General features: G+C 40.2%; 1 protein-coding gene across 4 annotated transcripts in view; it reads right to left on the reverse strand.

Moving 5' to 3' along the window:
- Positions 1-21384, reverse strand: part of ZNF451 (zinc finger protein 451) — a 90950-nt gene extending 69566 nt beyond the window's left edge. For 2 of the 4 annotated variants that reach the window (XM_081245460.1, XM_081245459.1), the window contains exons 1-3: positions 21015-21384; positions 20570-20653; positions 13800-13880 (exon numbers count right to left, since the gene is read on the reverse strand). In XM_081245460.1, the coding sequence (XP_081101586.1) occupies positions 13800-13880; positions 20570-20653; positions 21015-21035 (186 nt within the window). In that variant the 5' untranslated portion in view covers positions 21036-21384. Of the gene's footprint in view, positions 1-2190; positions 12345-13799; positions 13881-20569; positions 20654-21014 lie in introns of those variants that run through there. The other 2 variants (XR_014016797.1, XM_081245461.1) reach the window with 2 other exon arrangements.
- Between the last annotated feature and the right edge of the window lie 872 nt (positions 21385-22256).

A 22256-nucleotide genomic window follows, 5' to 3' on the forward strand; every position in this document is an offset into this window, starting at 1 on the left:
CCCCCTCCCATTGGGGAAGTTTGTGGGGTCCTAACAATTAAGGAGAAAGCTGTAAAGCCAGAAAACGTTAAAAAGCAGATTCTAGTTCAGTCCCTATGAAATTTTTTTTAACTAAAATGATGGTTTTAAAAAATGGGAAGCAGAGGTATGATTCCAATGACATAGTCCAACATACCAAAATCCATGGGTGATCAGGAGTTGGAAGGTTACAAAATGAGGGCCACACTGGGTACAGGAAGGAAAGCTGTTCCAGAACCTCAGAAGCCAGGTTAATATGGCCTTTCCCTGCAACCCTGTCTATGCTCACCCCTTGACACTATGAAGTTCTTACGTACAAAGCAAGTTTGGGTTGTGTCCTAGAAATGACAGCAGATTAAGGATACTAGTTATATCTGAGTGCACATATCCATGAAAGCTAAGCATATTTAGGAGAAAATAAGCACGAATTCTTCTGTTTTAGAGGACAAAGTTTATCTTTTAATGGAGCTTGGCAGTCACAGCAAAAATTCCAAGTCCAGAAATAGATAACTTGGGCGGGAAGGGAAGAGGGCTTTCTTCCGATATCTAATCTGTAATAGTGGGATTCAGTGGGTCTCTATAATTGGGGAGGGGGCAGGGGAGGAAGGAAAGCCTGATATAGGATTCCCTTCTTTTGTCAAGTAAGGGTATTTTTTAAAAAGGAACTAATATCAATGGTCAGCATTGTGACTTTTCATTTCATGAGAATGAAGACACAAACTTGAGCTAACACTTCAAAATTTCCCTCAGTAGTCTCATTATTGAATAAACTTAACCTTGTGAAAACTAGTTGCACTGTCCTGATTTTTCTCTTTTTGCTACAGACGAATAACCACTTCAAACTTGAAATCAGTTCAAGTGAACGTGAAACCGGTTCTGACCATGAACTCACAATCTTGCTCATAAAAGATCATCAGGAATAATGTCCAATGAGAATTCCACTATTTAGGCAAAAATTTTACCAAAGCAATTAATACTTTCATATACTAATCAAGTTTAATGAGCTAACAAAGATTTCCTGGAAACTATTAAAATTTCTAACATTGCTATGAAACTGTGACCTGCTATGTGAACCATAAAATAAATGCATACCAAATCTTTAAATAAGCAAATTAATGACACAGCACAAAATCCCACGTCAATGAAGCTATAACGTATATATTTCAATGTCTTTTTTCCATATCATTTGTATTTGTTTTTAAGTGAAAATGATCCCATTTTTTGTAAAAATAATTTAGAAGAGACCAAATCTAGAAGGCTATAAATCAAAATGTTAACAGTAGTTATTTCTGTCTAGAGGGTTTCTTTTTCCTTTTTAAATCTATTTTCTAATATTTCTGCATTAGAATATGCCATAAAATTAAGAAAATTTTAATTACTAATGAACAAGACTGTATAAAGACAAAAAGTCTCGAGGATCTCAATCTTTTGTTTGGAAATGTAATGAATTTGGCTTAAATCACTACTTTTTGCCTTTTAAAAATATAAGTTTAGGGCTTCCCTGGTGGCGCAGTGGTTGAGAGTCTGCCTGCCGATGCAGGGGACACGGGTTCATGCCCGGGTCCGGGGGGATCCCACGTGCCGCGGAGCGGCTGGGCCCGTGGGCCATGGCCGCTGAGCCTGCGTGTCCGGAGCCTGTGCTCCACAGGGGGAGAGACCATAGCAGTGAGAGGCCCGCGTACCACAAAAAAAATATATATATATAAGTTTAACATCTATCCTTCATAAACGCAAATGGAAACTTTGTCTCTAAAAGGAACATAATCTTGTATTTAACTTTTTCCCTCCAAGTTTCTTTTTGTATCTAGAAGTGCAGTGACTGGATTACATTATTGCCCAAACATAACAGAAACATATTAATCAAGAATTAGGGCAAGCCATTTTCAGTTCAACAGGCTGAACAGAATTCCTGAAACAACTGCTTTACTTCATACAAGCTCCAGTTTCAAAGCCTGCTTCTCATTGCCCATCCCTTCAAAGCTTGGGTCTCTAGTTTGGTCTTATGAGGTTTACACTCCCAGAATAAGTTCTGTTTACCAGAATCTCCTTGTACCCACCTTAGAACTGAAACCACACCCCAAATAACATTTTGAAAAGCAACAATTTTTCTCAAGAATTTTATATTCAAATACAGATAGAACAGAAGAGATAAACACAGCAAAGCTGTACAATATTTATTTACCATCTCCAGCAGCAAAGTTTTAAAACCAGGAAACAACCCTTTTGTACAAAGCAATCTCCTTCCCACCCCCAAACTGGTTATTGTTTACAAATACAAAGTACATGGAACATATGCCTTATAGGAACAAACTTTAAAACATACATATAGATATACACCATTCTGTAAAGTACTATTCAGTGAAGAAGGCTCGTACCACCAAACCTCTTCAATAAGATTCTTCCTACAATGTCTTTTGGGTTAATTACCAATATCTGTATTTGTAAAACTCCCCTCCTAGGCAGAATGATTTTGATTCTCTTTAGACACAGGACCCCCCCAACCCCCCAAAAAACAACCCTGGAACTTAGAAGAATTTTTTAGTATCTCCTACTATGAAGCTGTGACAAAACAAAAGGGAGTTACAATGTTTCAACCCTGAGTGCCACTGCTCTACCTCTGGCACAGTAAGAAAAGAAAGAATTGTGGAGAGAGATAAGAAAAGGTGAAAGTGGCAACCAGAGCAAGGAAAAAAACTCAAAGCAGAGAAAAAACAAAAAGGAAGTTGACAAAATGTGCTCTAGGTGCTGCCACTGGCACAAGGTCCACAGGCCCTGTGCAACACATCTCCAATCTCCAAAGAAGCAACATTTTAAAGAAGTACCTTCATTTTCTCCAAGTCCACGCTCAAATTATCTGTAAGCCAATGCACAGGGAAACAAGCCTCACTGAGCTGCAGTGAGGAACATGGCCCACAGGTGGTCCTGCAGTGTGCACCTGCCCACCATGATGGAATGCCCCTCCCTCTTCAGCAGCAGCATCCTGTTCATCATCAAAGCTGTTCTCCCACAGGGCCCCCGTTTGTTGTCACTGCTGGAGCCGTCCCTGGGGCTAGAGGTGCAATGATGGAGAGCCTTCCTTTGGCTCAGTTCAAGGAAAAAAAGGAACTGCCTAGATGTCCATAGTGGACAAAGAAACTTCTAGACAAACTACTTCTACGACCTTACAAGTAACGGCTACATATCTTAGTATGCTTGGAATAGGTAGGAACCAATACATTCTCATGTACCTTTATCCTTTCTTCAACCTGATCTCCTACAATTGCACCCATAGCGGTTGTTCCTTATAATTCTGAAAAACCAGATGCACGATGTTCCCCACACTCGTGCACACACTGATTCCTTCATCTGAATGTCTGGCTCCTGTTTCTCCACTAGCCCAGGTAAATCTTCTCCAATCACGTTCCAAACCACAGCTCAAGCATCTGGTAAGAAAAGTTTTCCTGGACCACTTCAGATGGCCGTCTCTTTTGTTCCAACCTCATCACAGGCGTTCCTCTAAATAGGACAATTACACTGTGTTGGTATTTCTTTCTCAAGAGAATATACCATCTCTTATTAACTCCCAGTATCCACAGACCTTCCTCAGGGCCTGCTTGCACATAGCAGGTACTGATTGTTTCCATCAGAGACACAAAATGACAAAATACCATCCATCAAAAATTGTATACACATACCTATACATTCTAGCTCTTCATTCTATATTTTTTAATTTTTTTCTTATTATTAGGAGCATTTCTTAGCTTGCACTTAGGAGACTATTTTAAATACATCTTTCAATGACTTATCCATTGTTGGGCTTGTATTATATGTAGCTTAATGGTTCAGCCTTAAAAAAAACTGTAAACAAGGGGAACATGACGTGATGACATGAACTATTATATACTATTAAATACATCTTAAGGTATATCTGTATTTATATCCAATACCATCCCAGTTATGAGAAATCTACAAATGTGGGTAGAAACAGCATAACCACTATAGAAAGGAAATTTGTAACAGGCTTTGAAGTTCCAGGCATTATTACCTCATTTGAGAGTAGGAAAACTTAGTCTCAGAGAATAATTGACTTGCTAATACTCAGGTCAAGTTCTTTGGAATTCAAATACCATGTGCTTAGCATTCCACCTTCCTTTCATTAAGCCAGTATCCTCAAGACACCAGTTAAAAAAAAAATTTAAGTGTATATCTGAAACAAAAAGCATGTAACAAACAAAAGAGGTACAACAAAGAAAAACACAAGCATCAAGAACCATGACTGAAACGATCAGTGCTGAAAATGAATGGGACACAAATAAGGAATCCATGAAACAGAAGCCAACGACAACGTAGCCAGAAATCATCTCAGTCCAGCACAGTGAACTCAATGTGAGAATGAAGGTTAGGGTTTCTGATTGGACAAGTGAAATAACCAGGAATTAGTTAATAAAGACATCAAGTAATAAGGGATAAGAGTACAGCCATAAACACAAAATCCAGGGAAGAAGGGTAGTTATTTGACAAATTACCTTCTCAGAGAGGTTAAGATTTGAGTGGCGCTTGAAAGACAAAAGAAGGCCACTGAGTACAACATTGAATTGAAACTTGGAGGAACAGAGTGTATATTCAAAGCTCACCACTTGAGCAAATCGTTTAATGTAAGTTCCATTTTCTTATCTGCAAAATAAGAGTGCATTTCTGCCTCAAGAGTCCCTTGCAACCAACAGACAGCCTGGTACATATACGCTCTATCAATGGAGGTTCTCTCCTCTAATCCTTCCCAGGTAGGAAGATGCCAATTAGACCCAATACTATCAAAGAGCTTCCAACATCTGTCAAAATATATTTCTGTCAAAAGCAAAAGAAAACAGGAGCTGTTATAAACCATTAGGCAAAGACCAACACGCATTCAACTCCGTGTTAAGAATCTAAATGAAAGTAATTACAATTATTCTCCCTAAGGCAGAAAGGAATGGGCTGCACACCTAAAAGCAGAAAGCTTAATGTAATTAAATGTTTTTTAAAATAGAACTGAAAATTTTAAACTATGTTTAGTGACTTGGAAAATGTCTTTTTCCCCTATCATCCACATCACTGTTGCCTCACTAAATAAAAGCAGTATAGATAGAAGGACCACAAACATAATTATTTTAGCACATCACTACACTGTAAGTCAAGGCAGTGTGAAACACAGCCATAACATAAAACCAGGAGTTAACAAGAGGTCTAACTGTAGCCCTTAAAATTGAATGCTGTGATAGAGCCACTTTTATGGGTAATGAAAGAAAACAGAAAGCACAGGATAGCTCATGGGGAAAAAAAAAGCATATGAAAGTTAGTCTTACAAAGGGACTACTAACAGAACCACAAGATAACACTTGAACCATTTAAGGTCAAAGAATTTCTTTGAATATTACCAGATATAAAGGATCTGCTTTCACTTCTACCAAGGAATACACTACTCAGGAATATTAGAAAACGCAATACAACTTGAGAGATCTCCAAAGTCCTAAAAGAAACTACAGACAACCTGAGAACTCTTACTGAATTGACAAGGCATCAGAAAATCCAATAGACCACTTGAAATAGACAGTTACCTCAACAAAATCAGTAAAGTTTTTACGACCTAGAAAAAAACTTGATTGTTAAAGATACAGTGTATGTCAGGGCTGTACTATAAATTCATGATGATGAACTTAAAATTTTTATTAAAGAGAAAAAATGCAATTGACCACAAACTACATGTAATAATATGTTTGCCCAAAGACTCTACAGAAATGAGAAAATACTACCACCAGTAAACAAGAAGGCATTAAAAACTGATGAAAGTTCAATAGCCAAATAGTGTGAGACTGGACTATTTTTTTTTAAAAAGGACATTTTTAAGAGAAAACTAGAAAATCTCTTACAATAATGCTGAAGGCATTGTATTTAAACATAAAAAGCCACATCAAAATCCTGGCTAGTATAGACTGGTAGAATAAAAAATATAATCTCCATCAAAGAGATTAAGGAAGATCAGACATCCTTTTAGAAAGAGGTTTTACATAAAGGGGAAGAAAAGATCCAATACAAAGAACGAAATAACTGAAATGCTAACATCAAATGGACGTGGTTGGCCTGTGATCACTTCCAGATATATCCACGGGAAGCAAACCTAATTTTGAGGAGTATCTCAATGGTACCAAACACTACTATAAAAAAGATTTCATTCTTATAAAGTCAAGCAAACGAAAAGACAAAGTAGTACAAAGATATCGTCCCACTAATCAATACAAGAAAAAAAGATTTAATAAAACAATATTCTCATCATTCACCCAGGAAGAGATATTCCATAACATATTTTAATGGCTTACAAAACTTGTTATATCTGGATAAATAACTGAAAGATTTGCATTCAATACAGTGATCGTCATCAGCTTACTGACGACTTCCACCTGTTTATTTTCTTAAGTGAAAAATGAAGACCTGATTGGTGTAAACACTAATGAAGAACTATATAGAATAGGTCCAGCCAACTAAATGACAGGAAGGAGATGCATACAGATCTGACAGTCAATTACTGGACTAGCCACTAACAGTAAGTAAGAATGGTAAATTTCAAAAGACAGTGGAACCTAAACAGTGCAAGTCTGGGCAAAACATGCCTCACATTAAAAAAAAAAAAAAAGTTTTCAGTTATTGCAGTCTTTAAACTATTTCTACAAATATCTAATCCATAATTTCTAACCTTTACCAGAATCCCAATTAAGTATGTCCTCAAGAATACTGAATGTGGCATTTAACTCTGTTCATCCATGTCATTTAACTCTGTATCCAAGTTTACAGCTAGAAGGGATTCTAGATTGCGTCGATTCCAACCTCCTTGTTCACGGTACCTGAGAGGTTATCCTGGATGGAGCAGGCCCTTAAGGACATTATCAATCAGGTCACTTAGGTATCATTCAGTAAATTATTAGTATAATAGTAATGTAATATACTAAACAGTACCCAAGTAGCCTGAGTTTATGCTCCCCTCAAAACGTATTTTTGAGGGCTAGGTAAATAAATGTAATTATACTGATAAAGAAGCTGCCACACAGTAAATAATAATAATAATAATAATCATGTTTAAATGCAATTACACTGATAAGCTGTCACACAGTCTTAAAAAAAAAAGATAAAGTGTCAACAAATGTACTCATTTTCCTAATGTCCTTGTTACTTATTACCGAGTAAACACACCCACTTATCAAATTGAAGTTGTGTTACCATGGCTAAGAACAAGGTTAGACATGAGACAAATGGTTCAATCAGAAACCTAGAACCTAGATATAGAAAACAAAGCTGCCTCAATGCCCAGAAAACTGAGCCAATCACTAAAAACTAAAATAACTACTGTGAAGTTATTTAAATAAAGGGGGAGGGACATACTCTACAACCTTCTGAAATGGATCAGTAGTGCTGTAATGAAAACAAAGTAACATTCAGAAGGAGAGTACATTTAGATAGTGCAATTGTACAGAAGACGAATAAACTACAAGATAAAAAAATCACTGTACAGAATTTACATAAATATCACCAGCAACATATGCAGCACATTAAAATGTTAAGTTTTAAACAATAGTGTGAAATTTAAAAAGGCACTTCATATAACAATGAATAGAAACAGCATTTCTGTGTACACACAGTAACCATGAGGAATCATATCATTTCCACATACATTTTACGTCTAGTCAAACAATAACATTTTAAAGAAAAAGCATCATTAGACGCATCCCTTTCAAGATCACCAAATCACTCAACTTGCGATGATTGCTAGGCCTCCTAGAAGACCTAGAGCTGTTCAAACATCAGAGGCTGGCCTGATGGAGAATCTTGTTGAAGGCTCTGCAAATGGCAGACATGATGTGAAAACTTATCTAATTATGAATTCCATACACTACTATGGTTGTCTATTAGGGCTGTTTCCCTACACCAAATCCCCGTTTTTAGTTTTATAACACCATCATCATTCAAGTATGCCAGAGAAAGACTTTAAAATAATCTTAAAAAAACAGGTTGAGAATAGTTTCTTCTGCAGTCAAGCACCCAATCTGCAGCTAAACCTGCTCCCACACTTCGGTGCTCTGCCCCATCCCCACGCAACTGCCAAACCCCTTCAGAAGCTAGCCACCTGACCACCAATTCCATATCTCAATACCTTTTTATTTTTAGGAAAGATCTCTGGAGATGCTTGGGCATATCAATCAGAGAGTGGCAAAGCTATGCTACTTGTTGCTTCGGAGCAACATAACACAAAATGAAGACAGCAGCAATGCTGCTCTACAAACATTTAGGAAAGGAGGAGGTATACAACAACGTGAGTACAGTTAACACTACTCCACTATACACTTAAAAATGGTTGTGATGGTAAACTTTATGTTGTCTTTTTTTTAAGCACAATTAAAAATAAAAAAATTAAAAAGAGCAGGTTAGGTGGAAATGCCAGAGCAGTTTCAGAGAACCAGGTCTTCAAGCAACGTAATTTTGCTTTGAATTTTGGAAAATAGGAGTATCTCAAAAATCATCAAGTTGGTGACCCAGTATGCAATTCAGGGAAGGGACAGGGAGAAATGGAAAAGTGGGACAACTGCGAAGTAGCCTCAGACAACTGGGAACATCTATGTGCAGCCGTACAGAAAAGTGTCAAGGTCTCTCTCTCTCCAGCAAGTTCCCTATGGCTAGTCCTTTCACAGAAGAAAACTACGGTGCTACAGCAAGGGCACATGAGACTGCTGAACTGGTAGAGTACACATCGTGAACTATAAAAATCTTCGTATGATTTCTTAGGCCCTTGTTTCTTTTTAGACAGTTACCAGTGCTCTTCTAGGGTTCAATTTGAATGAATCTTTAGAGCACTGGCACAGACCTAAAACAGAAGTAAAACTTTGTGAAAAGTATAGAAAAATTAAAGGTAAATGTTAACTCTAGATATGACTTGACCAAATGTGCCAAGAGGAGACTCTATTAAGACTGCAGCTTAAGCTTCATCTACAAATAGGACAAACAGAATCAATACAGTACCCTGAAACTATCTGACAAAATAAAATAACTTCTTCCAAGTAGAGATATTTGCATCTTCGACCTCTACAGTACAAACAGGGAGAGGAAGAAAAGTAAACAAAAAGGGTGCTGAATATGGTTATGATGAGGAGGGGGAATGGGCTTCCAATAAACTATTAAAAAGTGGGGCACCAGGGAAAACATCAGTCACCACTGTGCAGGAACCATGGCAAGAAACAGAAACCATATAAACCTGAAAACAGTGTCATGGTCCACTAACAGTAGACCCAAAATACTACGGTCAAGCAGATGAAAAAAAAAAAATGCAGATGTTCGACAAACCAAGAAATTACAAAATTATGAGTCTATTGATAAAATCTTTTTCTATTTGGCCAAGCAAGTAATTCTAGATGATGTATTCAGACCCCTCCAATTTGGCAGTTTCTCCAACACTGAAGTCATGATGTGAAGACAAGGGTCTAAGGGCTGGGCACTGCACAGCCACTGCCTCGAGACAGATACTGTAGGACATGTAACTGAGGTATCTGCTGCCAGTTCCAGTCTGATGGAGAAATCATAATGCGAAGAACTGAGAACGGAAAGATAAGTCGTCTCTCATGGTAAGAGTCTGACTAGATTAAAGGACCAATAAACCAAGAACACGCCACTGAAGTCTTGAGAAATCATTAATGGACATCCAGAAAGAGAAGTGCATGAGATGTTCTCTCTACTACATCCACAGTTACGCTCTGAATCTGAAGGATTTCTCAGTAAAATCTAGACTGATGGCATCCCTCTTTATTACAATCAGAGGACCAGATTGTCAGGCATGTTTGGAATTCTTGCTCTTTCAAGAGTTCAGATTTGCATGCCTGGATGGTATAACATCCTTGATTTCCAGGGCACTAATGTGCGTTATCTTTTTTGTATTTAGAGCGTGATGAATTACGGAGCTCAAGAGTTTAGAAGGGAGTCAAGGTCATCTTGGTGAAAGGCCCAGATTATTCTGTGAGAACACCATGACCAGGTCTCACAGCTTGTGATACATGAGAGCTTGAGAGACTTAGGAGTGACAACTGCAGAGAATTCTCTCTGTGTAGCTTTGGGTGGTGAAGACAGTTACTGTGAAAGTTTCTACAGAGATGTCACAGGTAGGAAAGTCTTCTTCCAGCTGGTGTCCACAGTAGACCTGGGACATCTAGCCACCCCAACTGGATTTTGCAAATTTTGATTTGAATTTTAGTTCTTGATATACAGCTTCAAGGCTGATTCTGAAGTCTCACAGAGCTTGACAGTAGTATGGACACTGGTGAGCTGATCACCCTGACATAAAGAGATTATAACAGATTTGTCGTTTCATGAAGATCTGACAAACGGAAGCCTAAACAAGGAAGCACTGATGACCTAAAAACGAAGGATCTGCCTCTGGTGTTAGAGATCTAGTAGTAGGTTATTTCCAGATCCAGAATCTCCTAGTCCTCAGTTTACCAGTGAGGTTTTCCTGAGGGGGAAGAAATATTTATATTTTTCCTTAATCATAAGAGGATTCAGATTCCTGAGTACCCTCCTCTAGACTTATTTTGGACTAGAAATAACGGGTAAACCTTTGTCCACCCCTACTGAACGTCTCTACCACTCACTTGGCCTAGAAAGCATGAGTCTCTTTATTTACTTCATTCTAAAAGTCTAGAATTCAAATGTCAGCTGTGATCATTCCAGCCATGCGTTCAGATTCTGAGGTGCCCTCCTACCTGTAGATCCTGTGTGGATGGGAGGAGCAAGTAGCACAGTCAGCATCTTGGACAGGTGCACTGCTGAACGTGAATGGGTTACTAATTCTTGTACCCATGGCGTTCTGGAGATTCTCCCTTTTTCCTGTATCTATAGGGGTGGTTTCGGGGTTTGTACCAATCCCCTCTGGAGTATCCTCTACTGTGATAATGTGCTTTCTGGTCATGACTATAGAAGTATCGATGTTGGTTATAGTATTTGCTGTGGTCTTTATAGTCATTTTCCTTTATACTGTTTTCTTCTGCAACTACAGCGTTCACATCTTGTCCAAAGAGGGAAGTACCGTCAAAGGGCAAGTGTGAGATCTTCTCTTGGGTTTTCTTAGTGAGGGATGTGAGTCGAAGCCAAGCCTGCCTTCTGTAGTCTATTGCCATTGCCATAACTCTGACCACAGAGTCCATTATATCCCTAGTAGTACAAAGCTGCCAAAGGCCCGCATCCATACCATCAGATATTATACATCTTGCTTTTCCACGATCAAACTCTGGGTCATGGACCAGATCCTCCATGTCTTCCCAGAGTTTACGCTGATACTGAGTCATATAGGCCATGTAGCTAGCAGCTCGGGCTGCAATGGAAGCAGCATGGTAGAATCTACAACCCATGACCTCCATCTCCTTCGAGGTAGAATCCAGAGGTGATGTTGTGCTTCCTCTCCTGCTGTGCTCTAATGCTTCTACGATGGGGCCCCCGGCCGGTGGATTTGGTTGGAAAGGAGAGGTATCCTTGGCCACAGGATATACCCTGTGTCCCATGAAGGAAGAAGGATGGCAATCAGCTGGGTCTTTAAAAACCTCAGTGGTGGCAATTCTCAGAAGAGGATGCAGTGGAGGGACCAAACGTTTCTTAGAAGTCACACAATCAGGTTTCTCTTCACATGGTTCTGCTTCGGACTGTAACGTAACTCTCTTGATAATACCTCTTTGTTCCATTCTTTTCAAAAGCCCTGTGAAACTAGACTGACTAGGGTCAGTTGGCTGCCCTTTGTCATCAGCTGAGGGGGATTTGCAGTCAGCTTCTTCTTCCACTGTGGATAAATGTTCTTCCTTGGAGGTAGAGATGTCCCAAGGAACCGAGGAATTCTTACTTGGCCTAGAATGATGAAATCGAAAACAGCTCCTGGACTGCAGATCACGTATCACTCGGGACATCTCAGCCACTTGTGTCTGGAGATAGAGGATGGCATCCTGTCCGTGCTGTGAAGCAGAAGACTCTACAGGTAAATCCTCCTTGACCTCTGAAGAGGCCAAAGATTCTTGGGGGACCAGAAGTGGAGATGAAGGCAGAATCTGGCAATTTTGTGATGGCTTAAGTGTCTCTGTCTCAGAGATCTTAATAACTGAATTACTTTGATCACTTTTCTGGTTCTCCAATGGGTTCTCAACAGAAGAAGGTTGAGAAACTATCCTGTGTGGACTGCTGGTACAGCTCCCAGAGGAGGAGCTGCTGTCTCCACTGGGAAGAGGAACACTGCAGCTAGAGCACATTTCTGGGCGATGACTCTCAGAGGATGGCACCTTAGACTCAGGCATTCTCTGGGTTATCCACATGAACAAGAAAACCAAGGAAGAAAAAAAATATGCTTTTAATATGTTAATTTTCAAGGGCAGAGATGCATGTCCAGTAAGTAGAACTCAATTTTTAAAATTATTATAATTAACAATGAAACATACAATCCACTTCAGGTCAGCAAGGGGACCACAGAAGTCAAATCCACAAATTTCACTACCCCAAAGGCCCAAAACCAACTACTGGCATTAACCTGGTACTGTGTCTATGAAAGAGTAAAAACAAGCCCAGGTCAAGGGGTGCCATCCTAGCCTGATGCTTGTTCCCATGCTAGAGTAAGAAGAGGCAGCAAGACTATTGGTGAAAATAATTTTTTTAAAAAATCCCATTCAACATATGTAAGGCAACAAGTAGAAGTTAATAATGGCAAAGAGAACTTGGGAAAAGTTCCACTGAGAAGAAAAAACGTTTCTAGAAGTCCTGCACTGCAGAGTCACTTTTAAATCCCTTTAAAAATTCTCTCTCATTCACTCTCCATGAACAACAAAATTTTCCAGTTGCACAGTTCTACTCTATGGTTTGTAGTTTTCAAGGAGCTTTGTTACCTCATTTCATCCTCACAACAACCCTGTGAGGTAGGTATTATTCTTATGTGGTAAAGAAACTAAGGTTAAAAGGCTACTTAACCAAATTCACAGACTTAAGAAGTAAAGCTGAGACTAAAACCTAGGTATTTTGATTGCAAGTTCAAGTCCCAATACTTTGTATCATACAGCAAGTAGCTTTCTGGCCGCCTTGAACACACAGCCAGTTCTCTAATGAATCAAGAAAACAGACCATTAACATAAATCCGGGCTAAAACAAATGAAAGACAAGATTGCTACAAAGTGCTCAGCTACTTTGGTTCTGAGAGTAAGGGAAGCATAAGTTTAAAGGTCAAACCCACAACCAGTAAATCACAGGTCAGAGAGAAAACCCCAAATACGAGGGGGAAAGAGGAGGTTAAAAGGATGACGCCTGAATAATCCACAACCCTTCCCCATATTCCATTTCTAAAGGATCTTCACATATCCTTTCTTCCAAGATACAACAAATTTTCTGTGGCCACATGGTTCTGGAAGAAAAGGATCCAGTTCTACAGGGCACCTGAGGAGAGACAGGAAAGGAGAAGGGAGCCAAAAATCTTGCAGTTTTATTCCATTTCCCTTTTATCAGATATGGCCTCCAAGGCTTAGAACTTTCCTGTGTCACATAATCCTTTCACATCCTCGCTGAAAGTAGAGGAACAAAGCTGGAAGCAGGAGATCTTCTGGGCAGAGGATTCCCTGGACTACCTCTCAGGGCCATTCTAACAGAAACAGGCCATTCTCTAAAGCACAATAGCACCTAAACACAGCCATCGCTGATTTGATGACTCTCTTTAGAGAATGCTTCTTAAATGCCAGAAGTGAAGAAATGCAAGTCAAATGTAATATACTTACCTCACTCTGAGAGGTGCTAGGCTCTTCATCATCACTGCTGACCAGATCAATGTATTCCAGAACAGGTCTTAATGGTCCTTCCTAGGAAAAAATGAACAAATTAACAAGTCATGGAGAATTATTCAAACTAAATTAGCATTTAAAACAATCCTTTTTGTCGATGTTGGGATTAATTGGCAAGAACTCTTCTGAAGAGGAAGCCTTATGGGTGGTAGAAAATAATCAGAACAAATGCAGATGGAAATATTCATAGCACAAGACTAAGAAATGATGACAAGACCTAAAAGAGACTAAGCCAAGGTAGGGTATTCGGCCTGTGTTGATTCCTTGGGGAGAGGATTATTAACACAGGAATAGTGCTACAATGTCAGATACTGTAAGCCAATGCTTTTCAGATGGGATGGGTATCTCTGACTAGGAGCTAGGCTGTACTTCCGACTCCTACAGAGTCACACATCAAACCTGGTTCTCCTTCATCTTTTCTTTCCATCCATACTGACTCCACTGCATACCAAGCCTTGAATGCTAAGCTTAAAAGCCTAGATTTTATTCTATAGGCAAAAGGGAATCAATAAATACTAAGATGGGAATAAGATCTTGAGAGCTTACCTTCAGAAGATTAATCACATAGAGAAGTATGGAAAGCAGGATAATTAATCAGTCTACACACATAATAATGCAAAACTAAAATACTGTTGATGGCAAAAATAACAGTGATGCTGTGGTGCATATACAAAAGGATATACAGGTAAGATGAAAACAAAAAACAAAAAATGATTGACTATAAAAACAAAACCCTAACAACCACAAGGAGTCAAAGTGGTCTCTAAGGTTTCAAGCTTAGGAGACTAAAGGATAGACATAAATTTGGAATACAAAGACAGAAAGCTGGCATTCCTTTGGCCATAAATGGGATGATGTATGAAGACTACACAGAGGCACCTGGCAGACAGCTGGAAATGCAAGTCTGTAATCTGGGTATAGGAACGTAACTGGAAATGGAGACTGGAAAGATGCTCCCCTACAAGACTAGTAACTCTAGAACTAAACTGAAACTATGATATTGCCAAGGAAGAAAGCAAAGAAGAGAAAGAAGGGATTCAAGGAGGCTCTTGAGGAAATGATGGAATTTTAGGATTTAGTAAGAAGAGCTAAATAGGTAATCAGAGGTCTGAGAAGAATCAGAAATGCACAAATTCAAAGAACCTAAAGATAGAGAAAACCTCAATGAAAAGGTGTCAATGCTAAATGTGGCCAAAAACACTGAGCACCGGAAAAAAAAAACAAACCCCAAAAATGCCACTGAATTTAGCAACAAAGGAGATTTCAAAATGTCTTTGACAGAGCAACTTTCAAGATAGTAGTGAGCATACAAGTCAGGCTCTAAAAAAATTAAGCTGAAAATGAGGCAGTAAAGGCCAAGAGTAAAGATTATTCTTTGAAAAATTCTACTATGTTTAAAACAAGAGAAAGGAACATAGGGGGAGAACATGGCTGAGGGAATGATTTCTCAGGATTGGGAAAGACGGCTGTTGGGAAGCCAAAGTGATATATTCAGTGGAAAAATTAAGAGAAAAAGACCCCAGGTCAAGAGACAGAAGCTAAGATCTAGTTAAAGATCCTCTTCCTGAGATGAGGCATCCAGTCTCAAAGACAGTGTATTTCTCCCCTAGGCTGCAACTTCTCTCCCAGCAGGAAACTGTTTTCCCTACAGGTGGTGATTTAGCCACTAAGATAAAACCAGAGAGCAAAACTTCTAGGCAGGGCTCATGTAATAAAGTAATTAGGATTTCTGCCTGAGCTGTAAAAATGGACATTTAAAAAAGAGGATTAGAGGGACAGATATTCTGCAATGTGTGGTCAACAGAGATGAATCACCTGCTTTAAGGCCCAAACCTACCATTTGTAATAAGGTTGTCAAAATCATACACTCAATCCAAGAAGGTAGTAGAGGAGATAAAAATATAATAGCTTGCTCTCCTCAAGAAATGTACGTTAGGAACTTTTATTACACGCCCACTGAAGCAGCACACCAAGAAAGTCCCCAAGGTACCAGAAACACACAGAGGCTGGGGCAGAGCTTCCATGAAGGGTTGGCAGGTAGAGAAAAAAGGGAGATGAAAGGATAACTGGGCACAAAGCACAAAGTAGAATGGGCAGGAAAATGGTCACAAACAAGATGAAAAAGTAGCTGCAGAAACAGGAGAAAGGGCAGGAGTAAGGACTAAGTAGCATAAATATCCTGCTAGGGTCAACCACTAAACTGATACCCAGCCACCTCTGAACTACTGAACAATGACAACTTATGATTCACACTAATTAAGAGAGCAGAATAAAAAGAATCAGATAGGAAGTCCATACAAGAGAAAAAGCAGGGGTCATTAAGAGTATTCATTCACTCAACAAATATTATGGAGTTACAAGTGACAGAACGGTAGGAGAAGACAGCATGTGTTTGAGACCTAAAAAGGCAAAGAGGCTGAGTGGAAAAACAATGGAAGATAAGTATTCCAAAGGAAAATATTACTTACAAACAAACACTCTATACTTTAGCTAATTTTCACAGTGGATATGGCCAAACTTCCACCATAACGAACCTGGAATCAAAACCCTTTGGCACTCCATTGATTTTACTCTAATCGGGAACATGTGTCACTGAGCCCTGTACAGGCAAAGGTACTAAACTTTTCATGTATGTTATTTCATTCAATCTCCACATTACTTCACTATTGTGCCATTTAACAAAGGAGAAAACTAAGTGAGGTCCATCTGGTTCTCTAATCACATCATTGGCCATGTGCTCTCTAATCACATAATTCTGAGGCAGTTCCAAGTATACACACTATGTTTAAATCAATGCTTATTTCCTAAGTTTCGGAGATAAGATACTTTCTCTTCCTTCAATTTGAGGAAAAAGTCTACCTGCTACTGTCCCCAACTCTGAATAACTCACAACACTAGCCAAAAAATAAGTTATTAATTCTCCTCAAACAGTAATAATTATAATACAAATATCAAGAAAAGGCAATTTCTTACCATGTTTATAATGGCTGCTTCTATTCTTAAAAAGTATAAATGCAAGTGGTCCTCCAATTACAAGGTATTTTATTTAAATTTGCTTCATCCATCAACCAGTGAACCATCATTCTCATCCCCTCTGTACCAGTAACAAAATCAAAGGATTCTACTCCAAAGCCACACAATTTAGGGGCAGGAGCCCAGGCAGAAGCAAAACAGTTTAGAAACACAGTTTAATTAATATTCTAAGTTTTAAAAAATATTTTTAATGAAATAAAAAGCTTTCATTCTTGTTATAAGAAAACTGATTTCTCATACAAAGCCAAAACACCAAATACCTACTGATTGGAAAGTGATGTCAATACACTAAAATACAGTCTACAGAAAAACTAGTTTATTACCCTAGTCTAAAACAAAGAAGATGGATTTGAGCACAGATGCAAAAATCTAATCTAAAACCCTAAATAATTCACAGATTTTTTTCCCACATAGAGAAGTTAGGGACATAGTTTACTTCTGCAGTCCCGCCCGATTCAAACATTTCAAATGATTCCCAAATGCCTGCTCTAAGTTCAAATTTAGTCCACAATTCAAAATCTATACTATCCGGCCCATCCTTCCTTCTCCCACTTAAAAAAAAGTACCCTCCAGAACTAAGCATAATCCTCTCTGCTCTCCCATTTTGATGACTTTCCTTGTTTCTTCTCAAAATACTCTTTTAAACACATACAAACACTAAATGCTACCTATGGAAAATAAACTGAAAATCGTATTTTTTTTTTTTACAGCACCTTGTCCTTTTTATAAAAGAACTTTCTACTTTCTGCTAGAACTATTTACAAAGTTCTCATCCCTATCTCATCTCTCACACTGAACTACTGACACTTATGGGTAGGATGTACTTCCAAGTAATCTCTGTAGCTCTAAGGTACTTAATTCAGGACTTTGCTCCAACATCATTTTTACTTATTGAGCTAATACAACCCCAAGACACCCAGACAAAAGACACCCTCATTATTTGTCCATGACCCCCCTGAAGTAATTTATGAAAATATACAAATATTCCACATGTTCAATGATTCCACATTATACCAATCATCTTGATTGAAGCCTAAATCTCATGTGCTGTTATCAAGATTATGACAGGCTGTCTCAGCAGTTTTTATACCTTTATATCTAGAGTAGCACTGTGAAAGATCATGTCATTAGCCCTGAGTTAAAACAGTTTTCTGGGAGTAAATTAACTAACATATCTGCAGTTTCAAAGAGTGCAAAGAATAAAGATGGTGGCTGAATAAGGGATCGTATTACTAAATTAAACAGAAAATTAGAGCAAAAGACCTAAATGAAAAGTTTGTATAGTAATATTCTGTCTCTTGAGTTAAGCACTGTTTACACATGTGTACTGGCTTTGCAAAAATCAGAGGGTACACTTATGAACTGGGCAATTCTCTGTATGTGTATTTCAATAAAATTTAAATGAAAGGGCTCATTTTTGCACTTCCACATCTATATCCTTCCTTTCCTTCAACATGCTTAGTTTCAAACTCTGTATTTTCTAAACCACACAAAAACTACTGTGCCACCATGCGGATTAAAGATGGGAAAGTTAGGGCTTCCCTGGTGGCGCAGTGGTTGAGAGTCCGCCTGCCGATGCAGGGGACACGGGTTCGTGCCCCGGTCCGGGAAGATCCCACATGCCCTGGAGCGGCTGGGCCCGTGAGCCATGGCCGCTGAGCCTGCGCGTCCGGAGCCTGTGCTCTGCAACGGGAGAGGCCACAACAGTGAGAGGCCCGCATACCGCAAAAAAAAAAAAAAATGGGAAAGTTAGACTAAGAATGAACTAAGAAATCCAAACCAGTGTAAACCAAGAAGTAATATCACAATGTTCTTTTTGTACCTGAAGAAACCTTAAGCACAGACTATTTATTATTTTTATTGAACAAGCACTACCTGAGGAGTCAAGTATAAGACTGGGTTAGAGAGAGAAGATACTGTCTCCAATGTATTTTAAAACAGAATTAAGGTATCATTAATTCATTGAAGTGTTATCACCATAAAGGCATAAGGAATATTTTTAATAGGTTTCTTCTAGTACTGTAATTGCATTCAATACATATAATTCACTTCTCCATTTGGAACTATCAAATGTTTGAACCTATATTTGGAAACAGAGATAAATATAAGATGTATCAAGATGGACACAAATTCACTGATTGGATATTTTTTACTCTGGATGCAAAGATATAACAGATTCTCTACATTTAAAACAATATTTAAATTAAAAGAATATTCTTAAACTTCAGTCTAATACATGCTTATATTAAGTACTGACAAGCTACACCACAATTCTTCACTCCACAGAGTACCTATATATACATATTTTTTAATCTTATCTTTGTAGATTCCATCTGTGATTCTCAAAGTAAGCCCAATAGTTCATAAAGAAGTGTGTCCCTCTTAGTTTAATTTCCACAAAATACCAAGGTAAATATTCTCCATTCGCAAATATACCCATATTCAGGGAGAACCTGAAATATTTGTCCTGAAGAGTCAAACATACTTCAATTCACAGTGAAGGAACAGGCAGGATACAATTTCTTCTACTACCACCCCCAAACCTTTAAAGTTTAAAATGAAAAGGATACAGCACCATATGCATGGGCAAAGGCAAAAAAACCCAAGAAATGATCTTGTGAAAGACTCCTAAACAAACCCACTGAAACACAATACAGCATCACCACAATAGCCTAATGTTGGGGTACGTAGAAGACACTTTAATAACCAGTTTTTCAAAACTGTCCAAGAACCAACAAATACAAATACACATCAGACAGGGAATTAAAGAAAGATTATACACCTTTAATAGCAAACCTCAACTACAGTATTCAAAAAGAATCATTTACAGTAGAAGGATTCTCTAGCTAAGTGAGATTACTACTTTAAGCAGAGCCTTTATAAAACTTTAACAGTGTGGGGTGGAAATTATCCTCAAATGTATCACAGCACCCCCTTCAGTTTTTGCAACCAGTGTTTTACAAAGTGTGTTCATAGCTTCATTCACCCCTGCATTTGCACCAACATGAAGATTCCTGGGCCCCACCTCCCATTTCTGATTCCATAGGTCTGGAGTGAGGTCCAGGAATCCACACACTTCTACTTACTCATGCTTGAAAACTACTGTCCGAAGGGAATAAAAACAGAAAGATACAGGATGCTCCTGGTGATACGGGCCCTTCACTGTGAACCTCGCCTGCTGGACTGTGCTGTAACAGGATGAGCTCGGAGCTTAGTGAAGTCTTCAAGCCACCCACCTTCACGTTATGGAGACACACAGGCTCAGAAGGTGAGTTCCTGCAGCGCTTCTGGTTTTCTACCTCATTCCTCATCACTAGCCGCCCCTTCTCCCTAACCTGTGTGCTATCTTTTAGAAGTTACTCTTGTCTCATTTCAAAACAGTCTTAGGAGACCACAACCCTGCGTACATGAACGGCTCTAAGTGCAGGGGAAGAGGCGAGATTCAGGGTACAACACGCACCGCAGGCCACAGGCTTTGTGATGCCTAGTGGGGCTGCTCAGACACCTCTTCGGGCAAATTCCCTACTCCTATGCCCTGCTCCACAGTGTACAGTCCCTATCAGACATTCACACACGTTTGCTGCATGATGAACGAACAGGTGAGGGGTAATCACATCACGGCTTATCACGCATAGTCTCTGATTCAGAAAAACCCGAATATCGTCGCTACTTACACTAACAAACTGAATGTCATCTTCATTTTCCTCGGGTGTTGACTCGGACGCCTCAGGCCCAGCTGGAGGGACACATTCTATTATCTATAAAAATAAGCCAAAACACGGTTATCTAGACAACCCCGCACTTACAGAAGATTTTTCCAAAGGGAACCGAAAAACGAAAGCTCTCTAGGAGACCTAAAGGAGCCCCAGCCTCCGAGAGCCCGAGCTCGCGTCCGTGGACCGCAAGGGCCCCTCCGCATCCCTTCTCCCCGAGGAGCAGGGAGCACGCTCCCCCAAGAGGCAGTCGGCCTCGGAACCCACGCCGCGCCCGCGCCGAGCAGTGGTTCCCGATACGGGCCGGGCGGCCATTGTTGCTGAGGGGCCCTCGTCCCCCAGGCCCCCAGGCCCGGCCCAGCAGCCCTCGGACCCCGCACCACGCCATGCCCAGCCCGCTACTCACCTCCGACCCTGGGTCTCCCATCTCCCCGACGGCCCGCCTGCCGGCACCCGCGCTGCCGCCGTCCCCGCCGCCGCTTCACCTCCCCGCCGGCCCCGCCGGCCGGCCGGCCAGCCAGCCCCGCGCCGCCGTGACCCGCCCCCGCGTGCGCGCCGAGCCGAGGACGCCGCCGAGCCGCCGACACCACGGGCGGAAAGGGCTCCAAAATCGCTTCCCGGGGAGGACCGGCCCGCTAGGCCCGCGGTGCCTGGCCTCCCTGGCACAGTCCCGGCCTCCCTCCTCCGCCGCGCCGGCCGCTGGGAACTATAGTTCCAAAGGCACCGAGACCACCCTAACACTTAGTGGAAAAGAACGGAAGAGGACCCCGAGGCAAGGCGCATGCGCTCCTCGAGGCTGACGTCACTGCCGCTCGCCAGGCGGTGGGCCGGCTGGGCTCTGTTTTACAGTAAAGGGCGGGGACGAGGATGGGGAGGAGGGCGTAGGCATGGGTTTCGTGTGGTTGTGGAAGTGACAGGCGGGTGATGGAGACTAATTTATCAGTTCTCCTTTTTCCCTCGAAGGATCGGAGATGTGGATGCTTAGCTGAATTCTAAGATCACAGCAGAAATCTGAGGCAGCCTTACACTGCTCACCTGTTCTCCATCCTCAGTCTCCACTCAGAGCCTGTATTAATACACCTGAGGAGGAAAACTGAGGCCCTGAGCGCCCATCTCCAGGTTGACCTGAAGAAAGCTGGTGAGGCTAGAGAATCCTGGGCCCAGTAGGATAGGGAGCCGAGGCTCAGACAACTTTATCACTGGGCCTTAGGCCAGTGATGTTACAACGTACTTTTTAAAGACGTTCTCAGATAGTATCTTAGTAAAATAGAATAGTTGACTGTTTTCCAGTGTTCACGCTCAAAAGCCCTGTAAAATAGTTCACTCATGTTCAAATATGTGTTCTAATTTTTTTCACTTAAATGCCTTACCAAAAAGCCCCATTTTTTTTTTTACACATCCACAATTGTTAGTAAAGGTTTTGAAAAGACTTTAAGTTGGAAAATTCTTGTAAATCTTAGATGCCTTTTTTGCCTGTCTGCATACATGCCCAACATATGATTACCTATATTGGTAGTAATTATTGCTTAATAGTCCATACTTCCTTTCAGTTGCTTTTCTACTTCGCAAGTTTGAGAATTGTAGAGGCAAATTGAGAATGAGAGACCTGTCTGTTGTATTCCTTAAAAGCTGTATGTAAAGTAAATAT

The sequence above is a fragment of the Mesoplodon bidens genome, assembly GCF_964165515.1.
Source record: "Mesoplodon bidens genome assembly, chromosome: 10".
Taxonomy (NCBI): domain Eukaryota; kingdom Metazoa; phylum Chordata; class Mammalia; order Artiodactyla; family Ziphiidae; genus Mesoplodon; species Mesoplodon bidens.